Source organism: Camarhynchus parvulus, chromosome 2, assembly GCF_901933205.1.
Source record: "Camarhynchus parvulus chromosome 2, STF_HiC, whole genome shotgun sequence".
Taxonomy (NCBI): domain Eukaryota; kingdom Metazoa; phylum Chordata; class Aves; order Passeriformes; family Thraupidae; genus Camarhynchus; species Camarhynchus parvulus.
In genome coordinates, this window is record NC_044572.1 from 53782077 (window position 1) to 53799209 (window position 17133).

Here is a 17133-nt window from a genome sequence, read left to right on the forward strand (position 1 = left end):
GAGGATAGCAAGGAGGGCACACAGCAAGCTCAGTGCCCTATCTTTAGGAGAGGAGACTCTGGCCTCTCCAAGGACCTATTTGGTAGAGTCCCATTGGACAGAGCTCTTGAAGACAGAGGGGCCCAAGATCACTGGCTGAATTTCAAGTATCACTTCCTCCAAGCTCGGGAGCAAGGTATCTCAACAAGGAGACTGAGCAAAAATGCCAGGAGGCCTCTATGGATGGATAAGGAGCTGCTGTGCAAACTCCAAGCGAGAAAAGCTTTCAGAAAATTGAAACAAGGACAGAGGGCCTGAAAAGAGCAGGAAGATTGTACGGGAAGCTAGGGACAAGGTTAGAGAAGCCAAGGCCCAGTTAGAACTGTGTCTGGCCAGGGAATATTAAGGATAACAGGAAGGGCTTCTATAGATACATTGCAAGCAAGTGAAAGACCAGGCTACAGTGAGCCCTTTCCAGACAGAAAAGAGAGACCTGGCTACCCTGGACAAAGAGAAAGCTGAAGTTCTCAACAACTTCTGTGCCTCTGTCTTCAATGGCAAGTGCTCCAGCCATACGACCCAAGTCAAGAAAGGCAGCTGCAGGAACTGTGAGGATGAAGATCCTGAGCCTCCTGTAGGAGAGGATCAAGTTTGAGACTATCTCAGGTTTGAGAATGTGCACAAGTCCACAGGACCCAATGAGGCTCATCCATGGGTCCTGAGGTAGCTGGCAGACAAAGTTGCTGAGCCACTATCCATCATTTCTGAAAAATCATGGCAGTCAGGTGAAGTCCCCGATGATGGGAAAAAGGGAAATGTAACTCCCATTTTTAAAAAGGGAAAAGTGGAAGATACAGGGAACTACTAATCAGTCAGTTTCAGCTCTGTGCCAGGCAAGGTCACACAGCAGATTCTACTGGAAACTATGCTAAGGTACCCGGCCAACAAAGAGGTGACTGGTAAATGCCAAAATGGTTTTACAAGGGGGAAATCATGCCTAACAAATTTGGAGACCTTCTATGACAGGGCTACAGCACTGGTGGACAGGGGTAGAGCAACTGACATTGTCTACCTGGACTAAATGCAAAGTATTTCACACTTCTGCATGACATCCTTTTCCCAAGATTGGAGAGACAGGGATTTGATGGATGGACCACTCAGTGGATAAAGCTGGATTGCCACATAAAAAGAGCTGTGGTCAATGGCTACACATGGAAACCACTGATGAGTGGTGTCCCTCAGAGATTGGTACTGGGGCTCTTCAATGTTTTTACTGGCAATGTGGACAGAGGGACCAAGTGCACCTCCAGCAGGTTTGCTGACAACACCAAGCTCTGTGGTGCAGTTGACACCATGAAGGGAGGGGATAATACCACGCAGGGCCCAATGCAAACCTCATAAAGTTCAGCAAAGCAAAGTGCAAGGTCCTACACCTGGGTCACTGCAATCCCAGACACACCAATAGCTTGGGCAGAGAAGTGGTTGAGAGCAGCCCTGCTAAGAAAGACCTGGGGGTTACAGGTGAGGAAAAACTCCACACGAGCCAGCTGCTCACAGCTCAGAAAGACAATTGAATCCTGGGCTGCATCACAAGGAGTGTGGCCAGCAGGTCAAAGGAGGTGATTCTGCCACTCTAGTCTGCTCACATGTGATCCCACCTGGAGTGTGCACAGTTGTGGTATCCCCAACATTAAAAGGACATGGAACTGTTGGAGCAAGTCCAGAGGGGCCACAAAGCTAATAAGAGAACTAGAGCACCTCCCCTATGAACACAGGCTGAGAAAGTTGGAGCTGTTCAGCCTGGAGAAGAGAAGGTTGCATGGAAACCTGATGGCAACCTTCCAGTATCTGAAAGGGACCTACAGGGAAGCTGGAGAGAGACTCTTCATGAAGCTGGAGAGAAACTCTTCATCCGGAACTGCAATGACAGGACAAAGAATAATGGGTACACATTGAAAGAGGGAAAATTTATGTTAAATATTACAATTTTTTTACTGCAAGTGTGGTGAGACACTGCAACAGACTGCCAAAGCAGCTGTGGATGCCCCATCCCTGGCAGTGTTTAAGGCCAGGTTGGATAAGGCCTTGAGCAACCTGGTCTAGTGGGAAGTGTCCCTGCCCATGGCAGGCAAGGTTGGTTCTAGATGATCTTTAAGGTCCATTCCAACCCCTGAACATTTTGTGAATCTATGAAATAGTAAGCTGTCTTTTGGAACCTCAACTTCTACAGCGCTGAGCTGCAGACAAAAAGAACATCTCCCTCCCATGTTATTTGTTCATAAATTATTAACAAGGAAGTTTCCTGTACCCTTTTTCAGGACACATGATGCAAGACAAACACAGTCTTGAAACACATAGCTCTTTTTCTCTTAGACAGATGGCCTCCTCAAGCCCTATTCCCACACCTTTCCTGCAAAGACAACACACAGGTGCCCAGAGTAAGAGCTCTCATGGCAGAAATGAAAGGTCCTTTCCTTCCAGCTGTTTATAACACTTCACAGACATCTCTGGTTGTGTCTGGTAAATGCATCACACCATGATAGATTACTACCTCTCTAAGCTCCCGCATGGTGAAGCTTGCACAGCTAACTACTAAGGCAGACTTGCATTGCTGCAGCACAGCCAACATATTATTGTTTCATTGGGTTGGTCCTCCTCTCCCTTCAGAAGAACTTTCAAGAAAATTAATGGATACAGTGGGGGATGAATCCTGCCATGAGGTTTCATTACGCTGTATTACACTGTAGGAACAAGCTAGATGTTTTGTCAGAACTCACCAAGGAGGAGCTGAGAAATTTGCAGGTAGTACATTGGATGCTGAAGCAGCAAAATCCAAAATCCAGTTCCACACATCTTAAACTTCATTAACTACTTCAGGGACCCACAGAAAATGAGGAGCACAGAGAGCAGACTGCCATCCACATGGCTAGGAGCTACAGGTAAAGCTATGCAGCATGTGACCACTGGTGACCACTCCTAACATTTTACTCTACAGGCATAGTAAGAGCACACCAAGAATCCCACCAACAAGAAGTACACTTCAGCCCCTTGGGAATTCATCTTACTCAGCTGAACAAGGCATGCAGAGTCTTGTTGGCATTCCAGTATCTTTGCATCTCTGCTAGCAACCAGAAAGAAATTGTTTGAGCCTACAGCTAAAACCTTCCAGCTTTGCAGATACATTGTACTGTAGGAAGAAATTTAGAGTGGAATGGCAAGAGAATGTTCTTGGCCTGAACTATTAAGCTGCATAACAATGCAATTGTGTTGAACAACAGCCTATAAAATATTCAGCGGCCATCTCTTTCACTGACCTGATAAAAACGTATAGCTTGGGGCTCGGAGCTTCACTCTGACATCTCAAGATTTTCCACTAGGAAATTGATGAAAATTAATACCAAACAGCAAGTGCTGTCATTACAGCATTCAGAAAAAAAAAAACCAAACCATGATAAAGACCCCTACAACTGCAAATCTCTCTGGGCTAAGAAAAAAAAATACAGCAGAAGAAACAGCTGTTTATTCTACACTTGGAATAAAAAGAGCAATTACACCACCAGCAAAAGGCTTCTCTCTCTACTACAGAGCAAACTAGGATTTAAGAAATGCCCTGCAAATCTCCTCCACCACTGAAGGACCTCACTGAGGCTCTGTAATTCAGATGCAACAAAGCCAGGTTCAAGACCACGAGTCTTCAGAAAAGAGTACACTAATATCAAAAACAACCTGGGTCCTGGCTCAGTTTAGAATTCTGTTATCTGAAGCTTAGGGCTGGGCTTTACAACCAGCAAGACTTTGCTGGACAAGGCTAAGAGAAAAGTGAAGTGGATGTGCCTCCTTGGTCTGCTACCACTGGCTGTCCAGTTTAGCCGAAGAGCAACAACATATTAATGCAAATTAAGTTCAACTGATTTTTCCAGGAATTTTAAAGCTGTTGCCCAATTCAGCCTAACCCTAGTATACACACAGAGGTTGCTTTCAGTAAGACAAGGAAGGCTTAAGTTGGTTTCTATTCATGGCTACTAGTCACATCTTCACAAAACATCACACTCCCAAAAAGGCATAAGTCTCAGCAGACGTCTCCCCCTTAATCAACCAAAACCAAGGCTGGATGGAAGAGGGGAAAAAAAGATTTAAGTTCCATGGAAGTCAAGCCCAAAGTTCATCTAAGATGACGAATTTTACCTCTCTGAGGAGGACAAAAATAACAAGGGGACCTCAGTAACTGTGCTGTAACTGAACTTTTTAATGGGGATGGATATAATTAATACATTGTAAGCCAGTTAAAAATTTTCATTGACTTGTTATTACTTTAGTGAATAAATTAATGGTCAGCTGGACAAAAAATAACCTCAAGGAAGGAGTGAGGATATTACACATCCCTTGAGGAGCTCTTCCACTGCTAGTTGCTGTCACCATTGATACACACCCAAAACTATTGCTATGACTCTTCTGTGCCTCCAAATGCCTCCACTGCAGTAGCTGCAGTATTTTCCATTACTAACTCATTTAATGAATTACACTCCATTATCAGATGGGCAGTGCTTTGGTAGAGGAGTGGCTAAAGATTCTTTGCTTTCTGTCAATGCTCGTGGCTGATGGATGAAAACACTGAACCTGACACCTTGGTTAGCTGCTGCCCTCACAAACCCACTATTTGCAGTCATGGTGATGGCTTTCAAAGTGTCTCCTGTCCCAAAGATGGCTAAAGAGCGGCTGTTGATTTTTGAACTAGCCACGAGTCCTAAGGCACGGTCCGAGGGCTGATCTGGCACCACATTAATTCTTTTCACAAGCAATGCAGCCCTCTCTTTCTCTCCAGGTCCTCCCAGTGTTTCCAAGATGGACTGGAAATCTCTGACAGCAGATTCGCAGGCAAAGAGTTCTTTTCCTTCCATGAACTCCTTCAGCTGAGGCAGGACTCTCTCCCGTCTTTCTTGGGCTGCTTGCTCTGTCAGCACTTTTTCTTTGAAGACAAAGTAGCAGCCACCATAGCTCAGCGCAGAGACGTAGGTTATTAATGTAGTGATGTCCAAATTAACTCTATTGCAGACATTTACTTTGATCTGGGTAGGGAAAGCAATGCTGGCCACTAAATTCTCCCGGTCTACTCTGGTCACCTGCAGGAGTTCAGGGTCTTCTTCATCTGATTCACTGGTGTCAAGGTGCTCGTTTTCTGCAGATGGTTCTTCCAGTGAGTTCACAGCAACAACATCTCCTCTCACAGATATTCCCATCTCCTTGAGCCTCTCTGCCATAGGACTGGACACGCTGTTGTAGAATGCAAAGATGATGTGGGGATTGCTGTACTCCACGGGCTGCTGACGGCTTGCTTGCAGGAAGTCCTCTGCCTGCTCAATGACACTTTTGTCACCATACTGGCCCCTTCCCAGCCAGATGTTATGCAAAGCCTCAGCTTTACGACCGATGGCCTTCACCCACGTGTGACCTCCGTTTGCAACGACATCTACCACCAGCGTCTGTTTGTCTCCAAACCGGTCCTCATAAGCAAAGACATGGAGGACACTGACAACATCCTCCAGGTTCTCTGCTGACTGAATAATGGCTTGGAGGTGGGTAAGGTTTGTACTCTGCAGATGGGATTCTTTAATGGCCACTTTCCCTGCCTCCACCTTGTGTAAGAAATTTAGCTCTGCCTTCAGTTTGCTACATAGCTTTGCCCCACCTTCTATTCTCCTCTTCTGGGACGAGGAAAGGGCTTCCACTCTCTGAATCAAGTCTTTAGCAACAGCAATTCTTTCACAAAGCAGCGACTGCACAGACATGTTGGAAACATTATTCCTGTCAAGTGAGAACAAAGGAGAAGATTGTTATGGTCAAGAATAAAAACAGTCAAAAGAGTTCTTTCTAAGAGTATACACTGCAGTCTTGCAATAGACTTAAGTGGAACAGCTATTGTAAAGCACAAGGAACTGGAACCTCAACACAAAGTCCCAGTGATGAGTTCAGTGATGAGTTCAATTCCTTTCCTCCACCTTCAGAAATCTAACCTACAGCCTCAGAAGACCCCAGTTCTCAGCTAGGCAGCACTCAAGTCTACACACAGGCCTTGCAAGCTTGTGGTTTCCCCCCACCTGCCACGTAAGAGACCCTCACTCAGCCAGCCACTTAGAGGGATGTTAACTCTCACAGCTCATTTGCAAAAGCTGTCATCCAGAGCAAAGTCAGAAATACAGTTAATGCCATAAGCAAATCTTGTCTCTCCCTCTCATCACACTTACCATTAAAATTAAAAGCTACCCACCATGCTTACACATACCCAGCTTTGAACCTGCACTGTTCAACTCAGTGCATGAACCCCTCAGAGGGTGGTGAAGCACTGGGACAGGTTGCCCAGAGAAGTTGTGGATGCCTCATCCCTGAAGTGGTAAAGGTCACAGTCAGGTTGGAGGGGGCTTGGAGCAACCTGGTCTAGTAAAAGCCACCACAGCAAAAGGTGTCCCAGCACACAGCAGGGGAGTTGCAGCTAGATGATCTTTAATCTCCCTTCCAATCCAAACCATCATGTGTTTCTATTACACAGCCTCATGACAGACTATGATTCATAATTCTACCATCAGGAGAATCTCTATGCTAAAATTTCTGTTTTCTAATTCTACTAAGAGATTTACTGGGTTGCATCTGATAAATCTATTTTTTTCCACATCTGTACTACTTTAGCAGGCCTTAGGGAAAGTATGATTGGAATTCTTTTACTGAATATGTGATGTCTTTGAAAATGCAGGATTCATACTACACCAAACAATAGCATATTTAAGACAGTAACCACTATGAATAGTGAAATTAATAAATTTTTACTCCTGACTACAAGTAAAAACACTGTAATTCTTCCTATAATTCCTACCTAACTTGCATGTTGAAGTAAACTGGTATTAAAGGACAAGATAAATGAAATTCCAACTGAAAAGGAGCAACAAGACATAGCCAGGTCCTACAACAGGCTCTGCCAGGGCAACTCAGTGGGCTGCCTTCAAACAGTGGCCTGCCTTCAAACAGTGGGCTTCCCTGGCCTATGTCCAAGTAGACATATGTCCAGCATTAACTGCCTGGTCCCCATCCAGCACCAGCAACATCTCCACCTGCTTCTTCATGGTCAAGATTCCTGATGCCTTCCAAGATTACTTACTAACGCTCGTCACAGTCCCAGGAGGCCAGAAAAATCAGCCTTTCCCCCTCGAAGTCTTTGCACAAGCTTACCTTTGAATGTAATGCAATGAGTAAAACCTCACGATTAGTAACTGGTCACCTCTCCCCACAGCAGCTACAATTCCTACACACACACACACACACACATACACACCACACGCTTCAACACAGAGCACACATAAATCAAGGGTTGCAGCGACAATAAAACCACAGACGTAACTACTTTTTCAGCACAGCTACTGGGCGGTAGCGCCACTATCAACCACAAGGTCATACACCGTCCCGTGCCGTCGCCCAGGGCCTGATCTCCCCTGGGCGGGGATCGGGGCGCCGGCCGCCCCTCCCGCCCGCGGCCCGCCCCCCTCCTCCTCTCCCTCCGCTCCGCCATCACGTGTTCGCCGCGCCGGGGAGGCCGCGCCGCCATCTCGGGTGAGGGCACGGCGCCCGCAGCGCTCGCCCCAGCCCAGCTCGGCCCCCCGGCCGCCCCCAGCCTCGCTCTCCGCCCAGACGCCGGCACCGGCGGAGCGAGCGGGTGCGGGGCCCGGCCCTTGTCCCTCCTGTTCTCCCCGTCCCCAAGTCACTGCCGGGACGCGATGTGCTCGGGCCCGCCTCGCCTCTCCGGGGGCTCCCGGCCCCGCTCCTTCCCCCGGGGCCGCCGCTTTTCGCCAGCCCTCGCAGCCCGTACTCGCAGCCCGTACTCACAGCCCGCGGCCACAGCCCGCGGCCTGGGCTGGCGTGACGTGGCGTGGCGTGGCGTGGCGTGGCGTGGCGCGGCCCAGCCCGGCACCTCCCCCGGGGCCGCTGGGCGGGGACAGCCGCGCCACCCGCCTCGCTCCGACGGCCCCAGCCCGCCGGGCCTGGCGCTGCTCTCCGGCGTGTCCGCGGCTTGTCGCTGAAACCCTTCAAGGGCGAAATGCATTACATCAGGTCAGACCGCAGTCTTAGAATATTCTTGGTTGGAAGGAACTCACAAGGATCGTTGCGTCCAACTCCTGGTCCTGCCCAGGACAGCCCCAAGAGTCACACCGTGTGCCTGAGAGTATTGTCTAAAAACCACTTGAACTGTGTCAGGCGTCGTGTTGGGGAGTCTGTTCCACAGCCCAACCACCCTCTGTGTGAAGAACTTTTTTCTAATATCCAACCTAAATCTCCCACGACATCACTCTCGGCCAGTCCCTCGACTCTGTCCACTGGGTCACCACAGAGAATAGTGTCTCCCCCTCCTCTTCCCCTCATGAAAAACTTACAATTGCAATGATGTCTCCCCTCAGTGTCCTCCAGGCTGAACAGACCAAGTGACCTCAACTGCTCCGCATACAGTTTCCCCTCAAGGCCCTTCACTATCTGTGTTGCCCCTCTTTAGATGCTCTGTAGTAGCTTTGTACTTTCTTATAGTGTGATGCCCAGAACAGCACACAATATTCAATGTGAGGCTGCAATAGCACAGAGTAATGGGAACAGACAGGCCAGAGACAAGTTAGCCTTGGACTTTTAAGTTCACTGGAGAAGCAGCAGCCCTGGCTCCACACATGTTGGATCTGTGCACATTGGGTCAGTTATGTTTGGACTACAAAAATGGGCTGTACTAAACCATTCTGTGAATATGTGAGAAGTGTCCTCAATATTGCCCCAAGTTGCTGTCTGTCTCCATGCAGCAGACATAGCTGTGGTCCCACTCCTCTCCATGCAGCAATACTCCCTTACAGCATGGGAGAGACTTGGCTTCTGAGTGCCAGTTCTTGCAGGGAGAGATGATCTCTACTTGTCTGAATGATTTCACAAGACCTGGAAAGCAATAGTAAGCCAAAGCAAGTTGTAAGGGGCTTACTGCACCTGTATGTCCTTTACTGTGGGTGATGGCATACTGGAGCAGGCTGTCTGCAGAAGTGGTGGAGTCTGCCTCACTGGAGCTATTCAGGAACCATCTAGACCCAGTCCTGTGCCCTCTGCTCTACGATGATCCTGCTTGAGCAGGGAGGTTGGACTAGATGTCATTCTGTGATTCTGTGACTTAAAGTAGTAACTTCATTAAATGAAGTCACTGTTCTCAGATCCCGATCTCACTCATTAAATAAAGCCCAATTGTCATAGGTGTCACACTATCCTGAGAACCTTGGAGCAGATCCTCTTCCAGGATAAGCAAATCAACATTACATGCTGCAAGTGACAAGTGTCTCTTTTTTGTCTTTCAGATGACTGGATTAGTAGGAACAAGTTAAATGACACAAAGTTATAATTCATAGTAAGCTGAAGTAATCAAGCCTGTAATTTGTCATTTCTCACAAAGGAACAATGTTTGTCTGTCTTACTGCACCTTGACCCCTTTATGCATTCTCTACAAAATATTTTAAAAAAAAGCTAATCTCATGTAACTAAAGGGTGCACTTTTTGAAAATTACCACAATCACCATATAATTTGGCAGTCCACTGCACTAGTATCGCTCACTCCTGAAATTATTTTATTTAAGAAATATATCTTCAAGTTAAAAATACTATTTCCTTTGATTTTAAATGGAAAAATGTTACTTAGTTCTCTGCAGTTTAAAGATTTTCCTTTAAATAGGAGATAAAATTTAGCCACTATTCTTGACATGCAGTTAAAAAAAGAACCCCGCACTTAAAACCACACGACTTTCCCCATCAGAGCAGCATAGTATCAAGGTCTATCTGACTACCACTAAGGAAACTATCTAATACTCTAAATAAAGTCTGAATTCAAAATAGTATGCATATTCTTTCCGAACTACACCAAGTGCCATGAACTCTGATTCACTGCAGGGTTGAAGTATTATCAGAGAGCTTTGGGACTCAGTTCTTAATGGTGTAAAAACAGTCACCAGCTTGGCTTATCCAAGTGAAAACCACAGGCAATAGACCAGAGACCTACTCATATCCTTTAACACACAACAAGGAGCAGCTTACCACGGTGTGAAACTTGTTTTGGTTTCAGCCACCCTTAATAGGGTGTTCTTTGCTCATCAACTGTTTCTACTAGCAGAGACAACTAAACCACTGCAGTCAATAGTCAATTTCTGAAGTACCTACATACATTTTTGCATGTAGAAAACTCTTGAATATTTATACAGCATTAAAAAAACTAAGTGTGCATAAATATTCCACATCAAAGATGCAGCAATATAAAGCTTTCAGTTTCAGATCTGAGTTGTTTTATTTTCTCTAGAATAAGAATCAGAGTACAGCCTGGTTTTCAGAGTAGAATACTCAAAAAGTGATCTGGCAGAACTCTTAATGAACCATTTGGACAGAGCTTTTATTTCTGACATTAGGAAATAAAAATTCATTTCTGGCATGCTTCAGAAATTCTTATTCACCTGATGATAACAAAAACCATCAGAAGACAGACATGGGAAAGCACAGGTCAATCAGCTTATACACGATTTTCTACTCATATTGTGTATTTTCTTCATTAGTTATGGCTGGCTGACGTGGGACCTGCCAGGCTGCTCCCCTACATCCTTAGCCTTATGTACAAGCAGACTGATTGAGCTGTTGCTCTGAGTTCATTATCAACATTTTAACAATCAGATTGCTTTAAAAATACAAAATCTGAAAACAGTCACTTAAATAGCTGCATACCAGATTATTTATGTTGGAAAAAAACCCTGTATATTTATCCCATTTCTTTTGTGGTAAATATAGGCTTTTATGACTTGAATGACTCTACACATGTAACAAATGTATTGATATATCCACACAATATCTGTAAAAGTTATGGTGCACAAATTAAATGCTCCTTTCACTACATCTTTAGAATTATTTTGCAAGTTGGAAAACACTTTAGCACAATTCAAGGGATAAAGTAATCACATTGCATACTCTCATTCTGTTTTGTAAATCCCATTGTTTTTATTGATAGTGATAAAGCATTAAGTTTTCAGTAAGAGTTAAGTTACTGTTTCTACTTTTCCTAACAGTATTTCAAGATTGTAAAGGTGCAATTTCAAGGGCCAAGAAAATAACTCAAGTAAAACAAATTCTTAGGACACAAAGACCAGGATGGTCAAAAGCAGAGTGGCTCAATCAGATCACAGTACACACGTGAAATTGAAGACTTTCTGGCTCCTTTGTGAAAGTACATGATCTTGTGCATCCCATAAAAATATTTCTGGAGGTTAATTAACATTTAAACAATATTCCTAAATGAAAAAATTACCCTATCACTCAACATTTAAATTTTTTAAAAGAAGGCTGAACATAAGTTCACCATGGCTGTATATGAAAAACTGTTTCCTCAGCAATAAGGATACTGAAATCTAAGTTTTATGTAGATAAACAGGCTAGGATTGAAAAGACACACAGACACCTTCCCCCAAAACAATGGCCTCTGATTTTATTCTTTAGCCTTTTTCAAGCTGTCACTATAACTTTACATTTTGTACAGTATTTTGTGTATCAAGGGAAAGAATTATCTTTAACAAGATTCCAAGTATTACAATATCAAGGACCGTTGTATTTGCATCCATGATGTTTAAAAAATCTCTCAGACAAACCATGTAGAAATAAGTATGCAAAAACTGCAAAGAAAAACATTTAAGTAGCCAAAATTAAAAAGACCTTTGTGTGAACCACAGTCTAGCTCGGTTTCTACTAGGCTATTGCAGCCAAGTAGTCCTTAACCTCAGTTGGAGTGAGCCTCCTAAAACCAGCTTCATTACAGATGCCAACTTCAATGTTGTCTTCTGTCATTTGCCCTTCAAAGCTCTCCTATTAAAAAAAAATACAGTTCAGTGAATCATGTCAGTGAAAACATAAGAAACTTCTTTCTCAAATGCTTTGCTAACCTTTAGTGTTAAGATAGCTGTATGAATGGCATCTTCAAGCTCCAAATCTTCATTGTATCTGTAAACAGACATTCATTTATTTCAGCACAGGACAAAAATCTTTACAAATTTTAATAATCCTGGAGTCTCTAAAATCCCCAAAACTACTAAAATCTGTTTCTCATAGAAATATTATTTGTAAGCATAGTGGCATTAATAGTCAAAGTTATAATTTTTTTTAAAAATCCCTACTGTTCCTACTGACACTGTATAAAACATTGCTGCAAATATGCTGAATATAATGTTTACTGCACTCAAGTAACTCTACATAAACACAAAACTTGGAGTTTTAATAAACCAAACTTCCTGTGCACTTGTAAACAAGTACACTGGAAGCATCACACCTTAAGTATTTTAAAACTTTGTTCTTACAATTTAAAAAGTGTACATTTTTTAAATCTGGCTATTTTATATGGAACCTGAACAAAACACAGTATCCTTCAGAGAAGTATCAAATACATTACCTTTTCTCAAGAAATGTTTTCCCATTGACGTAATTTTTTCCCATTGCTGTTGCTTTCCAGGCAAAATAAGCTCCCTGTAAAAGCAATAATCTATTGATTGAATTGTTTTGTGTAACTTAGTGAAAGACTGTGTATTCAGTTACTTGGTAAAAAAGAACAGCAGCAATTAGTAAGATACTAAGTGGTCTGAGACTATAGGAGACAATTTTGGATCATATTGAGACTAATTTTATATGGGAACATATGCTGTGAAACTGTACAAGATATGTATTGCACCCCACCTATTTTCATGCTCTCGCTACTTTGAAAGATGCATTTAGTAAGTCATTAGCATAGTTTGGATTTGGGATTCCTTAACCAGAAATCGTTCATTTGCCTTTGAGAAAGTGTACACTCAAATCCTTACTGAGGCTCACCCCACATATTCTTCTTTTTGAAGATAAAGTAATGTAAGTGACTTGTTGCAAATCAGCCATCTGATTTATGTTCACCACGACCAACATATTTAGTCATTGCTTCTATTCCCTCCTCTGGCATGAAGACCAGCAGCAGTTCTATGCCTCCATCAAACTGCCTTAAACAAGGCATCTGCATTTTGCTTTTTACACTGAAGCATCAGGTAATTCAAACCACAAGAAGTTGCAATGATCACTACAACGACCTCATTTTTTCATCTGAAGCACTGCACCTCATACATGCATCAAAGGGTAGGTTTTCTGAAGTGCACTGCAAACCAAGCAAATAAACTCACTTAAATTGACCACTGTCATTAAATACCACAGCATGTGCACTACATCTCACAGTGCTACAGGTTTTGGCCTAACTTCCATCCAGTTTGGAGCAGTATAAACAGTGAATTTATTTTTTCCTAGTAGCTGTTACAGAACACCATTTTAGCTAGCACTACCAACTAGGTGGGAAGGTATGAAAAGGGATGACCGCCCTCAGAAACAACTGCCATCCCTCAAAGCAGTACAGAAACATGTAGGCACAGAATGATGCAGGCTTGCTCCAAGCACCTACTGAAATGACCCATTTTGACTCTGAAGTTAACTTTCATTCTAGCTCTGTATTATTATTCTCATCACAGAAAGCATTTCATGAGCACATGCAAGGTTTCACATGTTTTATCAGAGCAGCAGAACTTATAAGTGTAAGATACTTACAGACGGATCCGACTGAAATAAATACGGCCGCCCTTCATTCCAGCCACATATTAGCAGTGATACACCAAAGGGACGAACACCACTACAGGCAAACAAAACCGGAATGAATTATCCAGTGAAAGTCAAAGGTGACCAATTATTTTGGATATATTTCTCTTCTCCCCAGACCAGGGCTGTAATGAGGACGAATTAACCAACAGAACAAAACCAAAAGTGCCCTGCCTTGGCTGACATGTTTTTGTGCAAGATATGGAGACCCATTCTCACCCACTGCCAGTCAGTGCTCCTCCTACTGGCACACTTTCTGTGCACATTCTCCACTGAAAAACTGCCTTTTCCACAAAACCCCCAATCAGTGGGTCACTGTTACTCAATACATTTAAACACCACAATCTTTCCAAGCAGCTCTGCAATCCCAGCACGTACCCAGACTGTGTGTACTCCTGCATCACAGAGGCAATTCTCTGTACTAGCTGAGCTGTTGGAATGGGCTCATGATAAACCAAGTAATACTGCTGGGCCAGCTTCCGAGCTCTGTGCACAAGTACTCTGAAAACAAAGACAAAGTACTATGTAAAAAAAATTCCAACTAGAACTGAAAACTCATAATAATAAATATCTATTCAGGAGTTCTACATCTAGCATAACGTCAATGTAAGAACACAAGGCTGTGCTGAGTTATTTTATCAACCAAGTAATTGCTGAAATATTTAAAGTAAGGTTGAATTACACTGCTTTTATTCTTTGGATTCAAGGTTATTTGACAAGTTAATGAATATATTAAGAAAAACTTCAAGTGAATGTCATTTACAGTGCAATATAATATTATGACATACACTTAGAAAGAAACAGCTAATTGCTACCTATTACTAAAACTTCTTGTATGAATATGCATCTAAATGGTGATCAAACAGAATGCTTTAGTACCTGTAATCTGGACCCATACCACTGTACACTAAACCTATATGTTTGGTAATTGGTTCTACTTTGTGGACACTCCTTTCATCATAAAGAATGGATTTCTGCTTCTTCTCAGTTGCCAACACCACTCCATTTGCAGCTGGAAAATAAATATTTAAAAATTAAATTAAAATTAGCAGTCAAAACACAGACTGAGCTTATTAAACTGTAAAAATTTCTTCATCTCTTTTTAAAAGCCATTCAAGCTTACAATCAGGTTAAAGAGAGATACTTTGATGAAAACACCCAACACATTGTTTCTTTTTTTAAATAACCATACAGCTCCCATAATCCCATTCTAAAGATTCCCTATAACATTAATAACTGAGCAATCAAACTAGCTTTTTTTTGTGTGTGTTATTTCTATATATAAGGACTGGAACACTCAAAAAAAACCCAAAATCAAACATCTACTTCTACCAGCTGAATGTCTCCAAAATCACCCAAAAAAAAGAACCCCAGGAACTATAAAACTTATTAAAACAGGTGGAAATCCACTGAAAGAGTAACAAAATATATAACAGAAAGAAAGATGAAGAAGGATCCAATACAAAAGACCCAGTACATGATCCAAACTGGTTTAGTTCTCCCAAAAAAACCAGACAAAATCCCAATTCCACCAGTATTTTGAGGACATACCTTTAATCCCAACTGATGGAGCTCCTGCAGCTACTGCAGCCAAAGCATATTCAATCTGAACAAGCTTTCCAGAAGGACTAGAAAGGAAGATACAAAATAAAGTTTTTCACTAATTGGGAAAAATCTGCAGGGTGTGTCATGACTTTCTATTGCAATTACACTGTATGTGTGATTTCCAAAAGCTTTCAAGGCACTGATGTTCACTGCTGAAAGGAACCAGCAAAACACAGCTAAGCTTTTTGACTGACAAGCACACATGATCAGTGGCACAAGATAGCAACAACTCCCATTCCATCCCCAGGTATTCCTGCATTTTGTTTTAAGGATCTGCCTCCGTTATTCTGGTAACAGATGCAGAATCATCAGAACGGAGCTGCAGGTGTCAAGCAAAATAAGTTACAAAGTAACTTATTCAGAATGAGGGGAGTGGACGGGTCCATTCTGCATGCCCAGTAAAAAGGACACCAGAGGCAGCACGCACTGGACAAGTGATTTTGCAAGTGGATCTGTTCTCTACTCCAGGCTGTATTTCAGACACTGCTGCTTTAATAGTTGCAGAAGTAAAATGGGATATTATGTAACTCAGTGCTTAGATGAAGAAAACAAAGCAAGCAATAATCAATCAGTGTAGTCACTGAGGAAACAGGGTGTAAGGGTGACAAAGTAGTAATTCCAGCTTTTCCACTACAAACTATAACAAATCAGAACAATCATTCCAAGCACACAGTGCTTCTGTAAAATACAAAAAGTTTGTGACTCCCTTAGGAAACCATTTCTGAAAGCTAATAAAGAATTCAATCTACTTGAGCAGAGCAAGCATGTTAGGCTGCTCCCATCCATTAAGAACATTCTTTTCATCATTTTAGGTTACAAACTGCTTCATTTGCTCAACTGCAACAAGCCTTTAGCAATCCCTTTTGCAATTACACAGCGTGACTCTCTGCTGAGATTAAGGGGACACTTCCCCACGAGCAGCATAAAGGTTCTTGTGTCCAATTTTTTTTTCTATATGCAACATAAGTCTGAATACCTTAATAGTTAAAAAAATGAATGGAAGGCAATTCCCTTTACTCTGAATTAATCTTCAGTCTAGATATTAGAGCAACACCCCAACAGACACCACTCCATGGCATATTCACTCTGTGCATGCCATCATTCCACGTTCAGGCTGTGAACAACACCAAATGCAAGGAGAGCAGCCACTGCCAAGCGTAGCAGGAAGGAACACAAACTATTTTCAAACTCATCTGCTTCACTCATTCCCACATCTGAAGCTTAGCTGTCATCACACATTTCCAATTTGCTCAGAATCACAGTTATTCCCCAGCCTATACTGTGTGTGCGGTGCCCCCGAATTTGCTAAGCCAAGCACTCGCTGTAAGGCACCGCCAGTGTCCAGACAGACCTTAACGTGGTCCTACAGCAGCTCTGTCTCACAGCAACGAGGAGACACAAGCGGCGTCCGCACCGGGGCCCGAGGCCAGCGACAGACACCAGGACCCTCCCCGCCGCCCTTGAGGAAGGCTCTGGGGAGCTGCGTGTCCCCCTCGGGCGCCTGACCCCGCCGCTCTCCCCACGCCCGGCACTCCTGTCCAAGTGGAGCCCCCGCTGCCCCCCAGCGCTCGCAGGCCCGATGACTCTGCAAAGCGCCCCCTCGGTGCTGTGTCGCCGCCGCCGGCAGGCCGCTCCGCTCAGGCTGCGCGCCGTTCTCCCGCTGGCCCGGCAGCCCGCCCGCCACTGCCCACGAGCCCACAGCCGTCCCTGCCCCGGCACCTGAAGGTGGTGAGGGAGAAGCTGTAGCCGCGCTCCGCCATTTTGGCACCAGCCCCTGCGCTCCCCGCGCCGGCTCCTGGGCGCAGGCGCGGACGCCGCTCCCGCTCCCAGCGCCAAAGCACAGCAAGCGCGCTGATTGGCGGG

The 17133-nt window shown here is 43.9% G+C and overlaps 2 protein-coding genes across 3 annotated transcripts; both read right to left on the reverse strand.

The window, feature by feature from the left end:
* Positions 1–4208: 4208 nt before the first annotated feature.
* On the reverse strand, positions 4209–7949 carry C2H7orf25 (chromosome 2 C7orf25 homolog). 2 transcript variants are annotated; one of them, XM_030943653.1, is made up of 2 exons: positions 7849–7949; positions 4209–5781 (listed from the first exon to the last, which is right to left on the reverse strand). In XM_030943653.1, the coding sequence occupies exon 2, from the start codon at positions 5763–5765 to the stop codon at positions 4497–4499; it is 1269 nt and encodes a 422-aa protein (XP_030799513.1). In that variant the 5' UTR covers positions 5766–5781; positions 7849–7949; the 3' UTR covers positions 4209–4496. The 2 variants fall into 2 exon arrangements, with proteins under 2 accessions (XP_030799513.1, XP_030799514.1); XM_030943654.1 differs by lacking the exon at positions 7849–7949 and adding an exon at positions 7198–7397.
* Positions 7950–10988: 3039 nt separating this feature from the next.
* On the reverse strand, positions 10989–17094 carry PSMA2 (proteasome 20S subunit alpha 2). Its single transcript, XM_030971832.1, has 8 exons — positions 16990–17094; positions 15217–15293; positions 14545–14677; positions 14044–14166; positions 13618–13699; positions 12452–12525; positions 11949–12006; positions 10989–11871 (listed from the first exon to the last, which is right to left on the reverse strand). The coding sequence occupies exons 1-8, from the start codon at positions 17028–17030 to the stop codon at positions 11755–11757; spliced, it is 705 nt and encodes a 234-aa protein (XP_030827692.1). The 5' UTR covers positions 17031–17094; the 3' UTR covers positions 10989–11754.
* Between the last annotated feature and the right edge of the window lie 39 nt (positions 17095–17133).

What these genes read in the sequence shown, in the direction of transcription:
- C2H7orf25 (XM_030943653.1), bottom strand. Translation starts at nt 5,765, where the DNA reads ATGTCTGTGCAGTCGCTGCTTTGTGAAAGAATTGCTGTTGCTAAAGAC.
- PSMA2 (XM_030971832.1), bottom strand. Translation starts at nt 17,030, where the DNA reads ATGGCGGAGCGCGGCTACAGCTTCTCCCTCACCACCTTCAG. An exon ending in TTCTCCCTCACCACCTTCAG is followed by an intron (nt 15,294 to 16,989) that starts GTGCCGGGGCAG and finishes CTTCCTTTCTAG; the next exon opens with TCCTTCTGGAAAGCTTGTTC. An exon ending in AAAACATTTCTTGAGAAAAG is followed by an intron (nt 12,007 to 12,451) that starts GTAATGTATTTG and finishes GTCTGTTTACAG; the next exon opens with ATACAATGAAGATTTGGAGC.